The 21,519-nt window shown below is 47.3% G+C and overlaps 2 protein-coding genes across 3 annotated transcripts in view; both read left to right on the forward strand.

The window, feature by feature from the left end:
• LOC119387209 (probable serine carboxypeptidase CPVL) overlaps nucleotides 1-2,262 on the forward strand; it is a 65,916-nt gene extending 63,654 nt beyond the window's left edge. Inside the window, exon 5 of one of the 2 annotated variants that reach the window (XM_037654528.2) lies at nucleotides 1,979-2,262. In XM_037654528.2, the coding sequence (XP_037510456.2) occupies nucleotides 1,979-2,260 (282 nt within the window). In that variant the 3' untranslated portion in view covers nucleotides 2,261-2,262. Of the gene's footprint in view, nucleotides 1-1,878 lie in introns of both variants that reach the window. The other variant, XM_049413415.1, reaches the window with a different exon arrangement.
• A 3,945-nt stretch (nucleotides 2,263-6,207) lies between these two features.
• On the forward strand, nucleotides 6,208-14,290 carry LOC119387211 (probable serine carboxypeptidase CPVL). The gene is made up of 4 exons (XM_037654530.2): nucleotides 6,208-6,308; nucleotides 9,547-9,763; nucleotides 11,113-11,443; nucleotides 13,474-14,290. Exons 1-4 carry the CDS (start codon nucleotides 6,223-6,225, stop codon nucleotides 14,271-14,273), a joined length of 1,434 nt encoding a protein of 477 aa, XP_037510458.1. The 5' UTR covers nucleotides 6,208-6,222; the 3' UTR covers nucleotides 14,274-14,290.
• Nucleotides 14,291-21,519: the final 7,229 nt, after the last annotated feature.

Genomic DNA, 21,519 nt, shown 5'->3' on the forward strand with positions numbered 1-21,519 from the left:
ATTTGTCCCATGCTGCCGGTGTTGGTCCCTATAGTAACATCATCAGCGTATATTGCGTGCTTGATTCCGGGTATCTCGTTGAGTGCCCTAGGAAAATCCTGTAATGCTATATTAAATAACAGTGGCGAGAGTACTGCCCCTTGCGGTGTTCCAGAGTCTCCCGTTGTGATGGGGGCTGATTTAGCGTTTTCGGAGGTAAAGGAAGGAAGCAAATAGTTCTTTCAATGCAACGTCACGTGTCCTCGGCCGCCATTGTCGTCAAAAAACATGTGTGGCCTTAACCGTGCACATAAAAAAAAATGACAAAGGTCCGACTGACTAAACGCATGGGGCAGAATTGGCGCCCCCCTTTAGATGATAGTGTAGGAGATCCCTTCCTGCGCACGCTTGTGTGTGTCTGTCAATTGTTTGCCCATCCACTACCGCCTGGTTCCGCCTCCAGGAGAACCCAGAGAAGGCGCCAGTGGTTCTGTGGCTTCAAGGCGGTCCGGGCGGCTCCTCTCTGTTCGGACTGTTCGTGGAGCACGGGCCGTACCTCGTCGCTAAGGGTGGCGTGCCACAGCTTCGCGACACTACGTGGGCTCAGCGTTACTCGATGCTGTACATCGACAACCCGGTCGGGGCCGGCTTTAGCTTCACCCAGGACGACCGAGGCTACGCTCGCAACGAGGAGGACGTCGGCCGGGACCTGCACGAGGCCCTGCAGCAGTTCTTCACGCTTTTCGACGAATACGCGGCTAACGACTTCTATGCAACAGGAGAGTCGTACGCAGGTGAGTTGGCGTTGCAGTGCTTGTGTGCCCTTATGGACTTAATTGAGAACATTCTTTCTATGATTTTGCGTGCCAAAACAACAATATGATTACGGGGCACGCCGTAGGAAATGGGGGGAGGGGGGGCACAGGATTAATTTCTACCACGTGGGGTTCTTTAACGTGTACCTACATCTAAGTCCACAGGCGTTCTAACACTTCTCCCCCATCGAAATGCGGCCACCGGGGCCGGGAATCGAACCTGCGTCCTCGAGCTTAGCTGCACGACCCCTAAACTGCCAAGATATCGCGCGCGGGTTGACGGAGAACGTGAGGACGATATTCGCAAATTAAGAAAGCATATGAAACGTGCATTGCAGTATATACAATCTTCTTTTCATCAACCGGTTCTGAATATGGGTGATATTAGTGTTTTGACATGTTCATTTCCTCTCCATGAAGCTTTCCTCCGGGTTCTAAGATATGTTCTGTCATTGACATATACATAAGACTGACCGCAATGTGCGTCATGCAGCGCTTAAACAACCCTGTACCACTTTGAATGTTTTCCTATAAAGGTATGTATAAATACATGTGATTTGCATGCTTTCGTATGCATAAAGACATATGAGAGCTTGGGAGACGTTGCATAAATGCAGCTTCGTGAATATCACTCCAGTTGCATGGGCGCTTGTGCTCTGGTTACAGGTAAATACGTGCCGGCAATCGCGCACGCCATCGACACAGCCGTGGCGCCCAGGGTCAAGATCAACTTGCGTGGCGTCGCGATCGGAGACGGAATGGTCGACCCAGAGACCATGCTCGATTACGCCGACTTCCTTTACCAGGTCGGCCTCGCAGACCGACGACAAGCCGACCACATACGCTCCGAGACTACCCGGGCCGTCATCTACATCAAGGAGGGACGGTACATGGACGCGTTTCTCGTCCTCGATAAGTTCATAAACATTGACACTCTCTTTCAGCCATCGTACTTCAAGAACATAACCGGGTCAGACTCGCACTATAACTTCCTGTTGTCCAAGAATCCCGAGTTCTTCGACTATTACCAGTCATTCGTCGACTCGCCCGCCGTGCGCAAGGCCATCCACGTGGGTAACGTGACCTTCAGCAACGGAGACGCCACCGAGAAGCATCTTCGGGAGGACGTCATGCAGTCCGTCAAGCCGTGGCTCGCGTCGCTCATGGACAAGCCGCAGTTCAAGGTGCTCATATACAACGGCCAACTGGACATCATCATCGCGTACCCTCTGACGGACAACTTCGTCAGCACCATCCCGTGGTCGGGCAAGGAAGCTTTCGAGAAGGCCGAACGTAAGATTTGGAAGAGGACGGACGGAAACGGCGTCGCAGGTTACGTCCGCAAGGTGGCAAACTTCACGCAGGTTCTTGTGAGGAATGCCGGTCACATCTTGCCTTACGACCAGCCTGAGGTTGCGCTCGACCTAATCACACGATTCATCGACGATAAGCCCTTTGATGCGTGAGATGTCCCCATACCCCAAGGATATATCGTTCGATCAGTACATTTATTTGGCGTAATTGTATGTAAATGAAGCGGAAAGTGAAGGGAATCTAAATAAAGCATGAATAGCGACGCTAAATGAAGCCGAAGAGTGGCTTTCAGTCAGCGACTTGCACAGTTTGTACGAACACTGACCGATGCGAATGCAGTTACTAATATGCGAACCTTCGACAGCAATTCACTAGTGATGCCCGCAGCAATCGGAGCTACATTTCAGGTAAGAATGAATGAATGAATGTTAGTGTTTTCTTTTCTTCTTACTTTTTAATTACGTTGGGATTCGTGTATGCGCAGAAGAAGTAGACTTAACAGCGTGAGTCCCAAACCAACACTGGCTTATTTTCTTTCTCTTTCAACGGTCCCCTCACCACTGGTGGAGTGGTTCTGGCCGGTTCCATGGATGGATGGATGTATGCTATGAGCGTCCCGTTTATAACGGGGCGGTGACAAGTGTGCCACCAGGCTCGAAAAAAAAAAAACAAAAAAAACTTTACTCTTTTTTTTTCTTAGCGTTGGCCTAGTGTCTTTACTTCAATTAAAACTATTTTACTCCAGAAAAAAAAAAAAAACTTAAGTTTTCAGCTCCGTTCTGTGCCCTTTACGGCCAGAATGTCCTTATTTTTTTTCCCCAATATTTATTTTTGTCCTTTCTCTCTAGTTTTCTGCCACCAATACTCTAACCGTCTCTTACTTATTTCAATCGCGGGTGGGTTCAGCTTTCCATTGTCTCTAAAACCCAAGGCGTCATGTAGGCTCGTGCCCAAACGTACACCTGGGTGGATGTCTCCACATTCAATCAGAACATGCTCCGCCGTTCCTTATCTTCCCCGCAGCACGTGCATTTTCTTCTTCTTACTGAATCTCGCTTTATAACTACCGTTCTAAGGCAACCCGATCTCGCTTCAAACAGTAAAGCGCTTCCCATTGAATTGTCGTAAAAATGCCTCCCTCCTTATTTCATTTTTGCCCTTTCGGTAGTTACTCAAAGCCGGTTTTTTCTCCACAGCTGCCATCCAGTAAATCCTCTCCGCCTCTCTGATTTTTCGCTTAATGCTCTTTGTTGACATACTGCTTACACTACCAGCCGTATATTTACTAGTGAGCCTCCTAGTTCTTTTTCTCCACTGTGTGTCCACGCTCTTCCTATACAAGTAACGGAACACCTCTGCCCATCTACTCTCCTTCATATTCCTTAGCCTTTCTTCGAACCTTATTTTGCTCTGAGCCTCCCTCGCCTCAAAACCTGCCCATCCCATATCGCCCTTTACAGCCTCATTTGTCGTCTTCCCGTGAGCACCCAACGCGAGGCGTCCCACAGTCCTTTGATTTATATCCATTCCCGATTGCACCTCTGCCCTCATGCACACCACTGAGTTCCCAAAAGTAAGCCCCGGAACCATTACATCTTTCCACAGACCTCGAAGCACCTCGTACCTATTGTATCCCCACAATGCTCTGTGCTCCATTATTGCAGCATTCCTCTTTCCTTTTGCTGCTGAGGCTTTTTCCTGTACCTCCATGTACCTGTCACCCTCATTTATCCATACTCCGAGGTACAAGTATTCGCTCACCCTCGGTATTTCTTGGCCCTGTATTAACACCGCCTGATCACAAGGGTCATTGAATACCATCAATCCACATTTTGTTACACTAAATCCTAGTCCCAGAGCTTCCCCTTCCCTTCCGCATATGTCCGCCAGCTGCTGTATATCCTCTCGACTGTCAGCAAATAAGACAATATCGTCAGCATAAAATAATCCTGGAAGCTTCTGCTCAATCATCACGCCGCCCTGTTTGTGTGACAGATTAAAACCAAAGTTGCTACCTTCTAGCGCTTTTTCCATATTCACCATGTACAGCATGAATAACAGCGGGGACAAAGGACATCCCTGTCTCAGCCCCTTGCTAATCTCAACGTTCTCTTTGCTACTCATTCCTTCCCATTCTATGCAAACTGTATTTTCTCGGTATATCTCCCTCAAAAGCTGTATACAGTCGTCGCCTATGCCCATTCCTTTCAATATATCGCACAAAATTTCCTGATTAACGTTGTCGTACGCCCCAGTGATGTCTAGAAAAGCCATGTACAAGGGCCTATTTTCTATTTTAGATATTTCTATACACTGAGTGAGAACAAACAGGTTATCGTCTAACCGCCTGTCGACTCGAAATCCATTCTGGAGTTGTCCCAAAATATCGTTGTGTTCTGCCCACTTTTCTATTTTCATTTTTACTGCTTGCATCGCCAACCTGTATAGTACCGATGTAGTGGTTAGCGGTCTATACGAGCGAATGTTATCCTTCTCACCCTTGCCTTTATAGATTAAGTTCATTCTACCTTTTCACCAACTATCCGGTATTTGCCTGTCCTTTAAGCATTTTTCTACAGCTTTCAGCAGTGCTTCTTTAGTGCTATTTCCTAGTTCGTTAATGAGGCTAACGGGAATCCCATCTAAACCCGCGGCAGTGCGCTTTAGAATTTTTCTTTCAGCCTTTTTCCAATTGAACTTCTCCAGCACTAGCTCTTCCTCGGTTGCTCTCTCCGCCACACTTTTACTCACCGGGGAAATCCCCTGGACGCTCTTTTTAAACTAATCGACTGTTACCTTTCGAATGTAACCTAGCGCTTCGTACCCTTCCAATTGATTTCCTCCTTCATCGAGAATATGTTGTTGCGTTGTGACAGACTTCCTACCTAGCGCCCGAGTTCCGCCCGAGTGCGCGCCATCTCGTGGCCGCTACAACTACAAAAAGCAGCACTGGCAGCACTTCCATAAAGACATATCGGACGCGTAAGGGTAATACGTATACTGCGGCGAAGGGCACTTAAAGGTGTCCTTTGTCAGTCATTTGCTGTCGCTGTGAACGAGTTCTCAGGAGGAAGGTGGTGGGGTGGGGGTGCAGGTACGTCCTGTTTAGACAAATCCTGCGTTGATCGATGCGCTTTGCAATGGAAGCGAGAAACATGCACCGTTTTACAAAGACCTAAAACGAGCGGAAGAAAACAAGACAATGTGAGCATGTGTTGTGCTAATATAGCCACATCTAGTAAGTAAACAGTAATTCGCAAGACAAATAGTTTAAACTGAGAAAACAGTACTATTAATTATGCGTACAGTACAGATAACCGAGAGTGCATAGTATAATCAACGACACATGTGCGGATTTACCTTAGAAACAGGCAGTCTGCGGCAGCATGGGACGTATTGAGATTGTACGAGACAAAGGAAATAGAAAGAAAAGGCCTTTAAACACATCAATTATGGAAGAAACAAAATAAAGTAGATCGATTGATCGATCAATCGATCAATCAATCAATCAATCAATCAATCAATCAATCAATCAATCAATCAATCAATCAATCAATCAGCCATCGGTGACTGAAGGGCACAAGATTAAATCATATACCCGAACAGTACTTCGTGACAGAAATGAGTAACGCATGGGAGTCTACTAAAGAACAGATTCAACTACACTTAGTAATATACGTTCCATCTCATTGTTTCACCGTGCGTCCATTAAACGTGAGTGCCCCCACGGCCCCAGGCCTTCGCAAAACGACTCCCCACAGGCCCATGCATGTTGATGCAAGCACTTACGGACATATATCCACTTCAGGCAGGGCTCACGTGTTAGCCATTCGCCGATACCGGCGGCTGAGAGTCGAGATATAGCTCACGCCTCTTTACTCATGCAGCAGTCTTTATCGGTAAGGACGATAAGGGAAACAACGACGGCCACGACGCGGCACTCCATGCATCTGATCCTCAAGCTCATACGCGTGTAAAGTTTGTAGGACTGCCTGATTTCGTTGCGAAACTGCGTTCTTCCAACGAACTGGAATACTTTCGCCGCTAGCGTCGAGTGATCGTTGACGCAAAACCACTGTGAACCGTCGCTGCCCTGTGAGCTGAACACTCGAAGATGAAGCTTGCCTTGTTGGTGCTGTGTGTGCCGATCGCAGGCGCTCAGGCATGGTTCGGTTCCCCAATGCGCAGGCTGTACAATGGGTGAGTAAACATTTCTTAGTACATTATTTTCATCAGCGCCTAAAGCAAGAAGCCTTACACCAAAACAGGAATCTCTGTTGTCCACGCATCATTTTCTAAAACTATCGTCAAGTACAACGACAAACTTCCCTCGGGCTTCACCACTGCATCTAAACCACCGATGCCCCCTTGGTGTTTTATTCGACCCACAGTTCAACTCAGTGTACCAGGGATCCGGAAAAAATCTGAGCTGTCGTCACCTGTGTTGAAACAACTGTCTCTGCTTCTTTTGTACGAGAAGTATGCGGACAGTGTACATATATATACAGATGGTTCCACAAACATCCAGTGTTCGTCCGGTGCGGTGGTTGTCCCAGCAAGAGCTATTACCATCAGCTTTAGGACCGACCACTCCACGACGTCGACAGCTGCGGAACTAGCTGCTCTGCGCGCTGCACTTTGTTTGGTTAATCGGGAACCACTTCAACATTGGTCTGTCTTCAGCGACTCAAAGGCAGCCCTACAATCTGTGCTATCTGCTCTGCGTCGCGGGCCATATGAACAGCTCGTATTTGAAATTCGAGGTCTTCTCCACACTTCGTATGAGAAAGGGCACCACGTGACGTTTCAATGGCTGGCAAGTCACTGCGGCGTCATAGGGAACGAACAGGCCGATAATGCCGCTCGGACAGCTCATGAAAGCACACAGGAAGATACCATCCCACTTTCAAGGTCTGACGCTGCCAGCAGTCTTCGAGGCCTTGCACAGGAGATCACGCTCGCTCTATGGTGCCCACCAAGCAGCCAAACCAACCGGACTAATCGTCAACGCCACCTGTCCTCTTTGATGCATATCTGTATGCCAACTGGACTCCGCCGAAGAGAGGCCACACTGCTTTATCGCTTGTGGCTAGGGGTGGCATTTACGAAATCCTATTCCTTTCGAATTGGAATGGCCGACAACGCTCTCTGCGATGCCTGTCGTTGCGAGGAGACGCTACACCACGTCCTGTGCGACTGTCCGGTATATAATGCTCAGAGACAGTCATTGACGTCCGTTCTAGCGCGCCTTGATAGTAGACCAATGTCTGTTCAAACAATACTTGCATGTTGTCAACAGAAGACATCACAACTGAAGGCGACGAAGGCACTGCTGAGGTTTTTGAGAGCGACGAACTTGGCCAAGCGCCTGTGACAGAAATGTCGCGTACCACGCAGAAGTGACCAACTACCACGCAAGAGTGACCGACTGTTTCTATGTGTGCTATGCTACCACGCAAGAGTGACCGACTGATTCTATGTGTGCTGTGTCATGTGCTATCTTTCTATCTTTCTCTCTCTCTTTCCTCTCCATCTTTAAGTCTCCCCCACCCTGTCCCCATGTGTAGGGTAGCAAACCGGTTGTCCTATACTGGTTAACCTCCCTGCCTTTCCTTCTCTACTATTTCTTCTCTCTCTCTGTTGTCCTCAAGGGATGCGATATGGCTTTTTTTTTCTAATCGACTGAGCCTGCGGGCAGAAAGGAGGCATCCCCATTTTAACGTACTGTTTTTTTTCTTTTTTTTCTTCACTAGTGCAAGGTATTTTCTTAAAGTCCACCTGATCACCTTTCCTCATAATTGTTTGGTTTCCTCCCTCTTTATCAATCTCGCAGTTGACCCCAGAAGAAAAGAAAATCTCAACAGGGAGTACATACTAGATGTATTATATGTGGGAGGGCGATCGTCACCACTGAACAAACAACTGCAAGCCGGATGGCAATTGGAAACCGCATGTCGGCCAAATAGCAATACACAATGTACAAATTGTATTTATTAGCGTCCAACATAGATGCCACTACTTCTATCGAAGCAACGTAAGCTTTATTGTCAAATCAATGAGATTCGAGTCCGGCGTCTTTTTAGTGGGCCTGGGCACCCACCGCTATGGAGACTCGTTTTATTTTCGTGATATGAACGATTCCCATGAAAGAGGGATGAACCATAATCTTTTTTCTACGTAACGCGGTCTTGTTGGCATTAACGCATACGCGCTGATTTCTTCGCTCGCAATGGATCGCCAATGCATATACACTATATCCTCACAAATGGATATTGCATACGTGGCGAGAGGAAACGGAGCGGGAAGAACAATACTGCCACTGTCGATTGTTTCACACGAGTCACGACGTCAGCGAGCTGTGACCTCAAAAAATTTCCGGTTGTTATCAGCACGCTATCCCTCCCTCTAAAAAGAAAAGAAAACAGTGCCTTTATGTTGGCTTAGCGTGCCTCCGGAACAGATACTAATAGTTAATTAATTTATTTCCGTAATGTACAGCTACAACGACGTGAAAACTTGAGCTTGACATTAGAGTGAAGTGTACGCTTCTGTTTTGCTATCTGCAGCTCGTCGTTGTCTTTCTTCGCTTATATACGCAGCGGAAAAAAAAAAACGCAAGCATGCCAAACCTCCTATTTGCAAAGGGGCAGATGGAATGGTGTTACCGGAAGTAAACACGGAAGTTGTCACAAGCCAGGATAGTTCTTAGAGGATACGTGAGAGCATATATCTCAGCCTATTCCCCCTATTTACTCTCATACTACGAGCACTGGCTGGTACTGAATAATGCTGGCTCGTGTTGGTTAAACTATGACTATATAATATATAATATCAACTATAGTGCTGACTAGAGTTGGCTAAATGACGGAAAATATCGTGAAGTGTTAACTAATGTTGACTAGTTTGGTTACTAATGTTACCTAAAGCAAGGCTAGTTAAGCAAGGCGGTAGGAATACCGGGCTAGTAGGTATTTCATGATTGCATAAACCTCGCGGAAGGGACACAAAAACAAGAGACCGACGAAAACTGGGGCGTTACCTAATACCGGTGCTATACAGTGCACTACTGATCGCGATCGAGTCCGGCCAGGGTCAAATTTCTCAACAGTAATTGGCTCGCATGTGCAGCTTGCGTAAAGGAACCAATCACGATCGCGAAATTCTATCCGGATCAGGCCCAGTCGCGATCAAAGGGGACCGTGTGACATCGGTATAAAGATCGCGAATTTTGGCTAAGCAGGTCAAACTGAATGATAATGCTCAATAGTGTTGGCTAATGTCGGCTTACGTCGGCTTATGTATAAAGCTATTATCAGCTGTTATGACAGCAACGCGGTCTTCATTCGATCTATGCAATGATGCTCCTTCACGTATGTGTATAGGCAATAAACTGAGTTGGTTCTGCCTGAAATACTTTTCTTCGTGCGTGCACCCGTAGACCAGACAGCGTCCGCAGAGCAGAGACGCAGCTGGGCGACGTGGGCGAGCCGCTCTTCCTGACTCCGCTCATCGAGGCTGGCCAGCTGGAGCGCGCGAGAAACCTCAGCCGCGTCGGTTCGCTCGGCGCTGTGCCGGACTTCCCGGGCTACTCGGGATTCCTCACAGTCAACAAGCAGTATGGAAGCAATCTCTTCTTCTGGTTCTTCCCGGCCAAGGTAAGTTTCCCAGAAAAACTCCGGCCCGAAGCTCCGTTAGATCGCGCGCGTCCAGGGGCGTAGCCAGGGGGGGGGGGGGGGGAGTTGAAACCCCCCTCCCCCGAAACGTTTCAATTGTGCTTGCGTACACATATACGCACACATACAAACGCACGCACGAACATACATAAAGTATGGTTGAACCCCCCCCCCCCCATCCCCACCCCCCGAAAAAAACTTCTGGCTACGCCCCTGCGCGCGTCGCAGGTATGACGAATGTGAGAGGAAGCTCCCGTACAGATGCAAAACACTGCGGCATTCGCGTGCACAAGTGAGCTATATAGAGAACACAGTTATTAACAGAAGATGATTTGGTTTCTTTCTGCTCTCTATGGTGCACGTTCCTTTGATAACTCTTTTTCTAATGTCGGTTACATATGCTCTGTATATATATACATCAGGTAGGCTGCATTCCTGATGCTGCGCAGGATTCACTGATGAACTGCACCATGGCGTGCGAACACAGTTCGGAAACGGCTGAAGAGTCTGTCTGCTTAAATATCGCGTTGACGGCATTATTTCGCGCGATGAGAGAGTTCAGAAACTTGGTTTTACTGAGATAGAGGCATGTAGCGATAGGGGAATGCAGCCGTCAAGACGGCAAAGGGTACAATCGCTGACTTCATCATCCTGAATACAATACGTATACTTCTTCGCAATAAGTTTATACTATGCTAGAGTAACGTTGGTGTTAAGATGTTGGCCAATATCGTCCATCGAATTCGACCGCAGAGTACACAGTATATGCGAATCTCCAATGTTAAGAATTTCCCACTTAGTGAGTCGAGTCAGTCGTTCAACGATCTGGAGCGAACCATCGCCAAACCAGCGGTGGTCACGTCAGGGCTATAGGATGTGGTGGTGCTGGGAATCATTACGCGCTTTGTGTTCTTTTGAGCACGGTCACTCCTTCTACGGCTGAGCTGCCTTCGAAACATTCGCCGTCGTGTTTTTCCTCAGCAGCACGCTATTTTCTCGAATGTCACTTACATCCGAATCACAACACTAAGCACAACAATCACAAGGCTCCATCACTGAAAAAGAAAGCAAAAAGCACTTCAATATAATGTAAGCTATCAGGCAAAACAACACGATGCTTAGTACAGTACTCGGATGCAGCTGTACAGACCTAAAGGGAGGTTCTAGGAGACAGAATGCGGAGTGCCCTGAGCACTACAGACAGCTGCATTTATTCTTAGCCTGTCTTCTCTCGTCAGCACAGCAGCCAACCAGAGCCAGCATTCTCACAGTAGCAGACCAATAGAGAGCGGGGCTCCAAACATCACTTGTGGCTTTGGCTCGGCTTGCAGGAAAATCCGGAGAAGGCACCTGTAGTTCTGTGGCTACAAGGTGGACCGGGAGGTTCCTCTCTGTTCGGACTGTTCGTGGAGCATGGGCCGTACCTCGTGGCTAAGGGTGGCGTACCAGAGCTTCGCGACACCACCTGGGCGCAGCGTTACTCGATGCTGTACATCGACAACCCCGTTGGTGCCGGCTTCAGCTTCACCCAGGACGACAACGGCTACGCTCGCAACGAGGAGGACGTCGGCCGGGACCTGCACGAGGCCCTGCAGCAGTTCTTCACGCTCTTTGACGAGTACGCGGCTAATGACTTCTACGCATCAGGGGAGTCGTACGCCGGTGAGTAACGCTTGTTCGTGCACACTTCTCCGGATAAGTGTTGAAAAGCGTATATACATATATATATATATATATATATATATATATATATATATATATATATATATATATATATATATATATATATATATATATATATATATATATATATATATATATATATATATATATATATATATATATATATATATATATATATATATATATATATATATATATATATATATATATATATATATATATATATATATATATATAGCATGGAGAATGTTACTGACCAGCGATCCATTTAACACATTTGGAGATTTATAACAGTTATACCGCCTTCATGTCATCTTTGAAAACCTATACCATTGCCGCTCTGCAACATATTTTCCAGAACAAATATACCCATCTACCAAGGAGATTTTTAGATGCGAAGTATCTTAAGGCGGAGCTTAATCCGGTGGTGGTGGTGGTGGTGGTGTGCGGCGTGACCGCCCTTACTGCGCATGAGCATGCCCTCTCCACGCACCTCCTCTCCACTCCCCTCTCCACTCACCCTCTCACCTTCCCCTCTCCACATACCCTCTCCCCTCCCCCTTTCCACTCTTCCTCTGAAACGCGGGCTAGACATGCCGAAATTCTCTCCTGCGCAACGCCGCGATGAGCTCGAGCGCATGCGCGTCCCCTCCCCTTCTCTCTCCTCTCCTACGCTGCCCCCTCTCGCCCGCCTGTCGACCGCGTTCCCCGCTCGCCCTGTGAGAATTAACGGCCAGGCTAGAGGGAAGATACGACTCGCGTAGCGTCCCTCTTCGCGTTCCACGACGCGAGGTCGGTAGCATGCCCAATGAACGCCAACGGAACTCGATCGTGCAAGTGCTCCGACTTCGCATCGCCTCATGGTCCCCTTTAGCGGGAGATGGTGTAATTTTTTTTATATATATGATGTCTTGTTTTACCAGCACTGAACGCGATATGTGAGCTTCACATTTGCGGGAGCACAGGTGGAGGGGTTTGCTCAGCAAGGAAATGAATGGATGTCTTGCCAGCTAAGTTGTGTCACAGCGTTCGACACCTCTTAAAACACAGATTACTGTGAAGTTCAGGTAGGTTACAACATCCCCACATGCCTTTGTGAATGCAAGAATGCCTTCTCCTTTGTTCTGAGGCGAAAGACGTGAATATGACGACAGACAAACGGAGATGCATGCACATACACACAGGGCGCCCTTTTTTTTTTGTCGTCGTCTTCGCGCCTTTGGTCTCAGAGTATGCTAAATGAATTCGTCCATTTATGTATGCTAGAAGCGCGTTGTTTGTCCATTTGCCTGGAGGGGGCGGCGAAACAGCCTGCGTCGACCAGTGGGTTAATTGGAGTGGGGGGTGGGTATTCAAACTTGTTGAATTGAGGGTGAGGTAAACAAAAAGCTCCGGCTTTGTTGTAATAAAAATTTAGAAGCTTCTGCAAGGATCATTCCACAACGTGTCTAGAACAAAATACAGCCTCTTACTGGAGATGCTTGAGGATGCGACCCCGTGTGGATTCCCTGGGTGGGACTTACGGCGCCTCTGGTCCATCTTGGTCCCTCTCCGTTCTGCAAGTTTAAATTCACGTTTTATCAAGCATAATAAAAAGTGATTTGTCTTTAGTTCTTTCTTGGGCAGTATATAGGATAGTGTTGCGATTAATGGTTCTGGCATGGAAGCGATGATGAAACAGCCGGAAACGTGGCGATCAAAATGTTCAGAGAGGGGAGCGGAGGCGCTGGGAGGAAGGTCGCAAACGTACGGTAACTCTAGTCTGATCTGCCAGGAGCCTTTTTTCCATGTCACTGTTAGTGCAGTGTGCCTTTCCCATGATGAATCCAGCCTGCATAAAGCTGCCATGAAGCAGCCATGAAGTGACAGGTGAGCTTCACAGCTTCACAATGACTCACAATGACTGGCAGCTTCACAATGACTCACAGGGAAGCGACATGCACACCACACTCAACAAAGTGCACTTGAATCAACCTCCCATGTGACACACGTTTGTCTCCTCGTTACAGGCAAGTATGTGCCGGCCATCGCTCACGCTATCGACACAGCCGTCTCACCCAGAGTCAAGATCAACCTGCGGGGCATCGCCATTGGGGACGGCATGATTGACCCGGAGACAATGTTCGACTATGCTGACTTCTTGTATCAAATTGGCCTCGTGGACCGGCGCCAGTCCGACTACATTCGCGCCGAGACTGCCCGGGCCGTGGACTACATCAAGCGAGGGCGATACCTGGACGCATTTCTCATCTTCGACAAGCTCATCAACGGCGACACCGTCTCTCAGCCGTCGTACTTCAAGAACGTCACGGGCCTCGACTTCTACTACAACTTCCTCCTCTCAAGAGAACCGGAGGGCTTCGGCAACTACCACGCCTTCGTCGACTCCCCTGCCGTCCGCCAGGCCATTCACGTGGGGAACCTGACCTTCAACAACGGAGACGCCACCGAGAACCATCTCAAGGAGGACATCATGCAGTCCGTCAAGCCGTGGCTCGCATCGCTAATGGACAAGCCGCAGTACAAGGTGCTCATATACAACGGCCAACTGGACATCATCATCGCGTACCCTCTGACGGACAACTTCGTCAGCAGCATCCCCTGGTCGGGGAAGGAAGCCTTCGACAAGGCGGAACGCAAGATCTGGAAGCGACCGGACGGAAACGGTGTCGCAGGTTACGTCCGCGAAGTAGGAAACTTCACGCAGCTTATGGTTAGGAATGCCGGTCACATCTTGCCCTACGACCAGCCCGATGTCGCGCTCGACCTTATAACGCGATTCATCGACGGAAAGCCTTTCGATGCTTGAAATGTTAACCGAGTGCTCGAATGATGTCGTCCTTTAACTAGAATGTAAATAAATACAAAGAAAAACGAACATGGTAAACAGCCATGACATGAAATGCGACGGCAAAGAGGCTGCAGGAACACGAACATTGTAGGACAGTTATTGCATTCTTAAACACATATGATAGACGCATAGATGTTTCTGTACGAGAACTCGCTCTCTTCTGCATTGAGTTCAGCCTGAGTCTGCGCTATAGCTATATTTAAAAATGAATAAGATTGGAATGGTTAGCTAGTTCAATTGGACAGTGATGTGAATACAGATTCAGACAAATATGGCAGCCGAATGCTTTTCTCGCATTAAAGATGTACTGTTTTTCAAGCTCAACAGAAATCATTTCATTTGGAGGTGAGCCGGACATGCGGAACCACAACAAAATTTCTCTTATGTTACACAATGAAAAAAAAAAAAAATTGCCGCAAAATTTTGCGATCTGTGCCGTCATCGTGACGTAATACATCGCAAAATTTTGTGACGTCATCATGACGTCACGAATTCTGGCTTGACGTCACGTGATGTAACGTCACAGGATGCCGCCATCACATGACATCGTAGCTTGGTCAAAGGTGGACCTACCACGGAGGCAGTGCAAAACCAGGTGAGGTGCCTCCGATCCTGGAGGCAGTGCGAAACCTCGCTAGGTGCACAAAGCTTTCGGAAGGTGGCGGGGCAGCATCAATAGAACGACTGAAGAAAAAGAAGATGGCTTTCGCCTTCGAGTCGTCTTAGGTCAACGCACAAGGGAGCCCGTGAGTCTTTTTTTTTTCCGACGTGATATAGCCATATTGCCACGTATTTTGAGGAACGGGATTTCGGGACACTTGTTTTCTACTCACTGATTTCGTGAACCCCGGGACACCGAACAAGTGCAATAGAACCAGACTCGTCCGTAACGCTTCTGCTCCGTATGCGAAGTGCGATGTAACGATGAAGTATGGTATTAGAGCAATAGCTGTCGTCCTCCCGGTACAAACCTAGAAAACGCCTCGTTGCGTGAATCTGACCTTCAAGCTCAGCCAAGGTCAACCCTGGCGAAAGAGCTTCATCGAAATACTATAGTGCGGCTCAAGGTGAGTCAAGGCTGCGTCCAAGTTTACTGCGTGTTCGCTCCTAGAGCGCCGACAGCGCCGAGCAGCGTCTATGCGTTGTGTTGAGGTGTAACACGTTGGCTTTTTTGTCGCGACATGTAGTGGAAGAGTGTAGACTTTTTGTCGCCACTGTTTCCCTCTTTGTAGCGTTCTCGTTCATATACATGACCGCACGATAATAATTATACTGTAGGCCAATACTGTTTGTGTTATGTCATTTAAATAGAACTGGCAAATAATAGCGATAAAAAAATTTGCAATTGTCCCGTACACAAACAAACAATCATACAGACACACATTCATAAGAATTCGGTCGACGCAGACATGTGCGCCCCGGCGGACAAGTCAAAACCCAGGGGACCAAGTTTAATAATTATTGTTTGGGTTTTACGTCCCAAAACCAGGATTAATTATAAGGGACGCCGTAGTGGAGGGCTTGGAAAATTTTGGCGTTCTTCAACGCACCCCTAAGTCTAAGCAGACTGGCCTCTAGCATTTCGCCTCCATAGAAATTCTATCCCGTGACCTTCGGGTCAGCAGTCGAGCACCATAACCACTACACCACAGCGCCGGGTCAGCCGACCAAACTTGGCGTACGTCAACGCAGTACTAAAACATTTTGGCTCCAACGCTGCAGTTCATTCCTATACATGTCTTTTTTTTTCTTTTTTGCAATATTCTGATACCCGTTTACTTTAGCATGACTAAGCGCTTCCAAATCTATCTTTTGGGTTTCCGTGGTTAATGCGTTAGCGCAGCTGTTCACAGAAGCGGGCTTCACCTGTCAAGAACACGTAGTGTGGAGAAGCCAGACTCGAAGAATGCACCTTTTAGTGATTTATACACGCATGGAAAAACGCATGCCGTGTTGCGTATATCGTGAGTATTGAAGACTGAAAACCAGCTATAAATACAACGGATAAGAAAAAGAAGGCGACCGGACAGAGCTGGACTAACACCCGAATTTCATTGCAGGAAAGTCACTTAAAGACGTCCGACAATCACCCGACGCATGCGCGAGAGTAATTTAAAAAGAAAAAAAAAAGCAGAGAACAAACCGCGGCGCGAAAACATAATCTTATACCTAATCACCCGAAATGGTGCATTCTAGGAAGCGTACTTCCTTGTCACTGAGGCTTACGGAGTTGTCACCTACGCACACGTCTCCTTGCGTACAATGTTCCAAAACCTCCCTTTCTGCCTTGCTTTTTCCGCGTAAGTGTTCCCGAATTACAGGTGTTTTATGTTTGTGATTTCTTTCCTCACAATTCATACCACAGCAAAATGAAACAAAAATACTCATAAGGTAGAGTTTAACTTGTTCCTTGTTAGGAAAAATATTGTGCCCTGAAAGTGTCCCATTTTTTAATTTATAACTGCGCTAAATGTTCAGAAATTGCGAAATTTGCTAAAAAATGTTTTCGGAGGCTGAAATTCGCATATTTTCGCTTAGGCGAACAACTATTCTTTTCCACAAAACGAATTTCAGAATCATCTTCCAGCAAACTGCGCAGCAGACGGGAGACAAAGAAGGAACGAAAGGACAGACGGCGTTTTCGTTCCTTCTTTGTGTCCGTCTGCTGCGCAGTTTGCTATAAAATGAAACCCTACCAACTCGCCCAGCTTTCAACGCTTGTTTCAGAATCATATTGCTGAGGGTCCAAGAGCGGCGCATAAAGTTTCATCAAAATAGGGAATGGTGACGAGGACCTCCAGTTCAATGTTACACCCTGGACTCTCCTCAGCTTTAAAGCTGAGGAGAGTCCAGGGTAACATTGACAATTGTCTCCGCCACGGAGTTCCACATCTTCCTCCTGCGTAGACAGAGCTGGCTGAGAGCTAAGCAACCGCACGGTGCTTACGCCTCTGTCTCTGCGGTGGTAGGGCTTCAGTCCAATCAATAATTAATAATTGCTGGGGTTTTACCTCCCAAAACCACGATATAATTATGAGAGACGCCGTGGTAGCGGGCTCCGAGAATTTCGACCACCTGGGGTTCTTTAACGTGCACCTATATCTAAGCACACGGGCCTCTAGCATTTTCGCCTCCATTGAAAATGCGGCCGCCGCGGCCGGGATTCGATCCCGCGAGCTGCGGGTCAGCAGTCAAGCGCGATAACCATGCACTAGACCAACCGTCGAATCACACTTGTCTCTTCCGTGAACGGCGATTGCAGGAAGAGGTCAGTTTCGTTATCACGTATAGTTCAGATATATCTGCTCCCCTTCGTCTCCTCCAGGAAGCTTTCCCATTCGTAAAAATATATAGCAGATACTTTAAACGCGATAGCGTTAAAGAGCTCGTTTCGCAGAATTTCCGTTGACGGCTTTGGCGTCCTTGGTTGTGAGAATCGAGAAAGATGCAAATAAAATAAATAATAAAAATCTTAGGTTCGAGTGAAAATCGAACCCAGGCCTCCTGCGTGGCAAGCACAGGGCCACGCCAGTGCTTGACACTGCTTCGAAAAAAAAAAAAAACTATATGAATGTCATGTAGTGGGAGGAGTCTCCTCAACAGATGAAATATTGCGTGTCAGAAGCGTAGAATGGCGCCAGGCGTCAAAACATGTGAATTGCGCAACGAGTGGGTGCCTTAAGGGCCCACCCATTACAAAGCACTCAGACATATTTAATCATCATCAGCAGCAAGACCACCAACAAAGTGAGCAGCTGCGTAGGTTCGCGTGTTGCCTTGCGGACGCGTAGTGGGCCCTTCGATGATTCGCAAAAGGCGTAGTGGACACTACCCAACTGTACTTGCAGTAGGCATTCTAGGATAGCTTTAAACGGCGAATGTTACGCGCACAGACATTTGTTTCCTCGCGGCACGGTTCAGGCATCTACCGAGAACCGAAACGAGGCTAGCGATTGAGAAGGCGATATGCGCACGGCGCCCGACTACGCTATCGCGTCCTACTCTTGGAGGCGAAGCTCAAGCGTCCTCCAAGTTTTTAGCAGAGCTTTCTACACCATTGAAGATTAATTAATTAATTAATGTATTAATTAGTTTATTTATTTATTTATTTATTTATTTATTTATTTATTTATTTATTTATTTATGTATTTATTTATTTATTTATTTATTTATTTATTTATTTATTTATTTATTTATTTATTTTATTTATTTATTTATTTATTTATTTATCACACGTTACAGGCCAAAAAAGGTAATTGGGTTAGGTAATGGGAGCTTAAGAAATGTCACACAGGAATGTTCTTAAAATAATATCATTAGCTGACTGTTATATTTCGATGTAAGGTTCGATTTTCATACGCTCGACCAATATTAAACCAGTGCCGCGACATTGAGGTTGCAACGGTTTCAGAAACCTGCAGGTCCATGACTTGGCTCCATATCTTAAACAATGCGTATCAGCCGCACAATGACAGAAATATGGCTGACGGCTCACTTCCACTTCGGCGAAGAGGCCGCGGAACGATATAGAAACGACATGATAGGGAGGGGGAAAAGAACGCCGTTCGGGGGCGTATTATGAAATCATGGGAAAACCACAGAGCTGTGTTTTTCCCGTGGTTAACTGAGATCTTAAGCGACCGCAGCCGAATGGAACTAGAAGTATTATACGATATTTCCTGCGAGTGGCGCTTAAGCATGGCAGTCACTCGCTCTATAAAAATTAACTAGCCCAAGTGCTGAAGCCTCAACACTCAACAGCGCATAGAATTAGCAGTAGGCGTGCGTTCTTTGGCGAACCAAAGGCATCTATTTTACCAAGTCCGTCCGTCCGTCCGTCCGTCCGTCCGTCCGCCCGCCCACCCACCCACCCACCTACCTACCTACCTACCTACCTACCTACCTACCTACCTACCTACCTACCTACCTACCTACCTACCTACCTACCTACCTACCCTGTCAATTGATAAATTATCATATGTCATCATGATGTCATGTGGTCGTTTCATTACCTCGGTACATACCATAATGTGCGTTGGCATGATATGCATTCATGACAAGCATGAACGATATAGGTCACGACATGGATAGCACGACATTCAAGTCACGTATGTCGTGAAATAACTGACTAGATACCGTCGTGGTGCCATGGTGGTCGTTTAATTACATTGGTATACACCAGATTGTGCATGGCATGACTGGCATGACATGCATAAAAATGACGTCACATTCATGAGAGCTATTAATTACCGTAGGACAGGAATCAACCCACACTGGCCGGCTACTGAAGGTTCCAGTGAGATGCCCTGGCCTCTCTGACACAAGGCGAAAGAGAAGGAAAATTCAGCCATGTTTGCTACCCTCCTGTGAGCGAGGGGAAGCGTGAAAAAATGCAGAAATAAATGCCCAGTAGCAAAAGCCCAGTAGCAATTAAAGAGTGAAGCAGTGGTCTGGTGGCTTTCTGTGCATATGGCAGCTGAGTCCACGCTTTCAATGCCTGAATGCCAAATCTTCTACACCGTCTGCATGACGTCATTGTGGCAGATCACAGGTTATCACAGCATACTTCCATACTGCACTTCGTGATGTCGCAAGCGAAGCCATATATATATCTTCGAATGCCAGAGTGTTGATCGACCCATGTACTCAGGGATCGGAGAGTACTGTGCATGGTTGGGTTGCGCCGACATTTTCAAGCCAAGCTTGTATTATCCCCACAGGTGTCGTTGGCGTAGTAGGTGTGACAAAAAAAAAAAAGAAAGAAGCCGGCGCCCACAAGCGCAAAGAAACGCGGCCCTTGAAGCTGCGTCGGCCATATTATTTGTACGCACCGTTTGCCCATAACTGATGCTCTCTCCATCAGCCGTCTCTGATACGGCAATCTGATATTTTATGGAGGTTATCGAAGTGACTTGCCATTTCACGTAGCCAGATTTCATTGTCGCCTGGATATGAACGCATGACCTTCGTTGTCGCCTGTAGTAAAATGAAGTGTTGCGCTGGTAAGCGCGTGGATGAAGGTCCAATGTCCGGTATGGAGGAAGGAAACATTTAGGAGGCCGGAACATTGAGCAATGAGAAAAGAAAGAAAGAAAGAAAGAAAGAAAGAAAGAAAGAAAGAAAGAAAGAAAGAAAGAAAGAAAGAAAGAAAGAAAGAAAGAAAGAAAGAAAGAAAGAAAGAAAGAAAGAAAGAAAGAAAGGTGGTCCGTCATGCACGTACACGCTATGCTCCCATCCACCATTTTCCCGAGAGGACAGGGGCTTCTGCATGCTTTTTTTCCCTTGATATATCAGAACTTGGTGCTTCTAAAAAAAATAGTTTTATCTCTTGCCCCTGCGATGGTCCCGGAACTGTGCGTCATCTTTTAAGGGGCCCTGCAACACTTTTTCAGCATGTTCAGAAAACGCTGCCGATTGGTAGTCGAAGCTAATGAGAACGTGTGTGCGAAAACTTTATAGCGCAGCACGCGGCCTGGAATATATACAATTAATTCTCAAAGTCACTGGAAAATTTTTCCAGTGACTACGGCTACACGAAGCTGCGCGCCCTCTCTCTCCATAGGGAGAGGACGCGGCGCCGAGTCTACGCGCCACGTGCTGACGCGCTGCAACGCGTACATGTGGTCAGGCCTCTAGGTTTCAGCGCGCTCGCTGGCACGAAAGGAGAGGGAAAGCGCTTAAAGCGTGCGACAAATCGCTGCAACTCCGCTCGTACTTGACGGATTTCAAAAATTTTTGCGGTAGTCGACTCGTAAAGCAATGAACTCCTTTAATGAAGCCATTCTATGATTACTTGGGAAAGTGCTGCGCGGCCCCTTTAGGTGGGTGACGTATTATATTGCACAAGTCGCGACATGACTGTCGATCCGTGATCGATATTGCAGCTGTGACTGACACGGAACTATGTTCCATCTTCAGCTGACTGCAGCGTGTTGCATGCATGACGCGTAAGCCATAGGGACAATAGGCATGGTGCACCTCGATAAGGGTCAAGTACGTGCGCCCTTTGCTTTCATGCATGCGCCGAACTAGAAAGTGCACAATCTGCAACACGCAACAATGTCCCACGCAGAACCGTTTCTTCGTATTTGCCTCCACTCTGTATACCGTACTTGCTTCCTTGTCTCCCAACTAGGATAGCGCTGTAATGGTCGGCACCTTGGTTCTAGAAAAGAAGGTGCAATACATGCTGCCTCTTTCATCT

This window comes from Rhipicephalus sanguineus, chromosome 3 (genome assembly GCF_013339695.2).
Source record: "Rhipicephalus sanguineus isolate Rsan-2018 chromosome 3, BIME_Rsan_1.4, whole genome shotgun sequence".
In the NCBI taxonomy this organism is placed as follows: domain Eukaryota; kingdom Metazoa; phylum Arthropoda; class Arachnida; order Ixodida; family Ixodidae; genus Rhipicephalus; species Rhipicephalus sanguineus.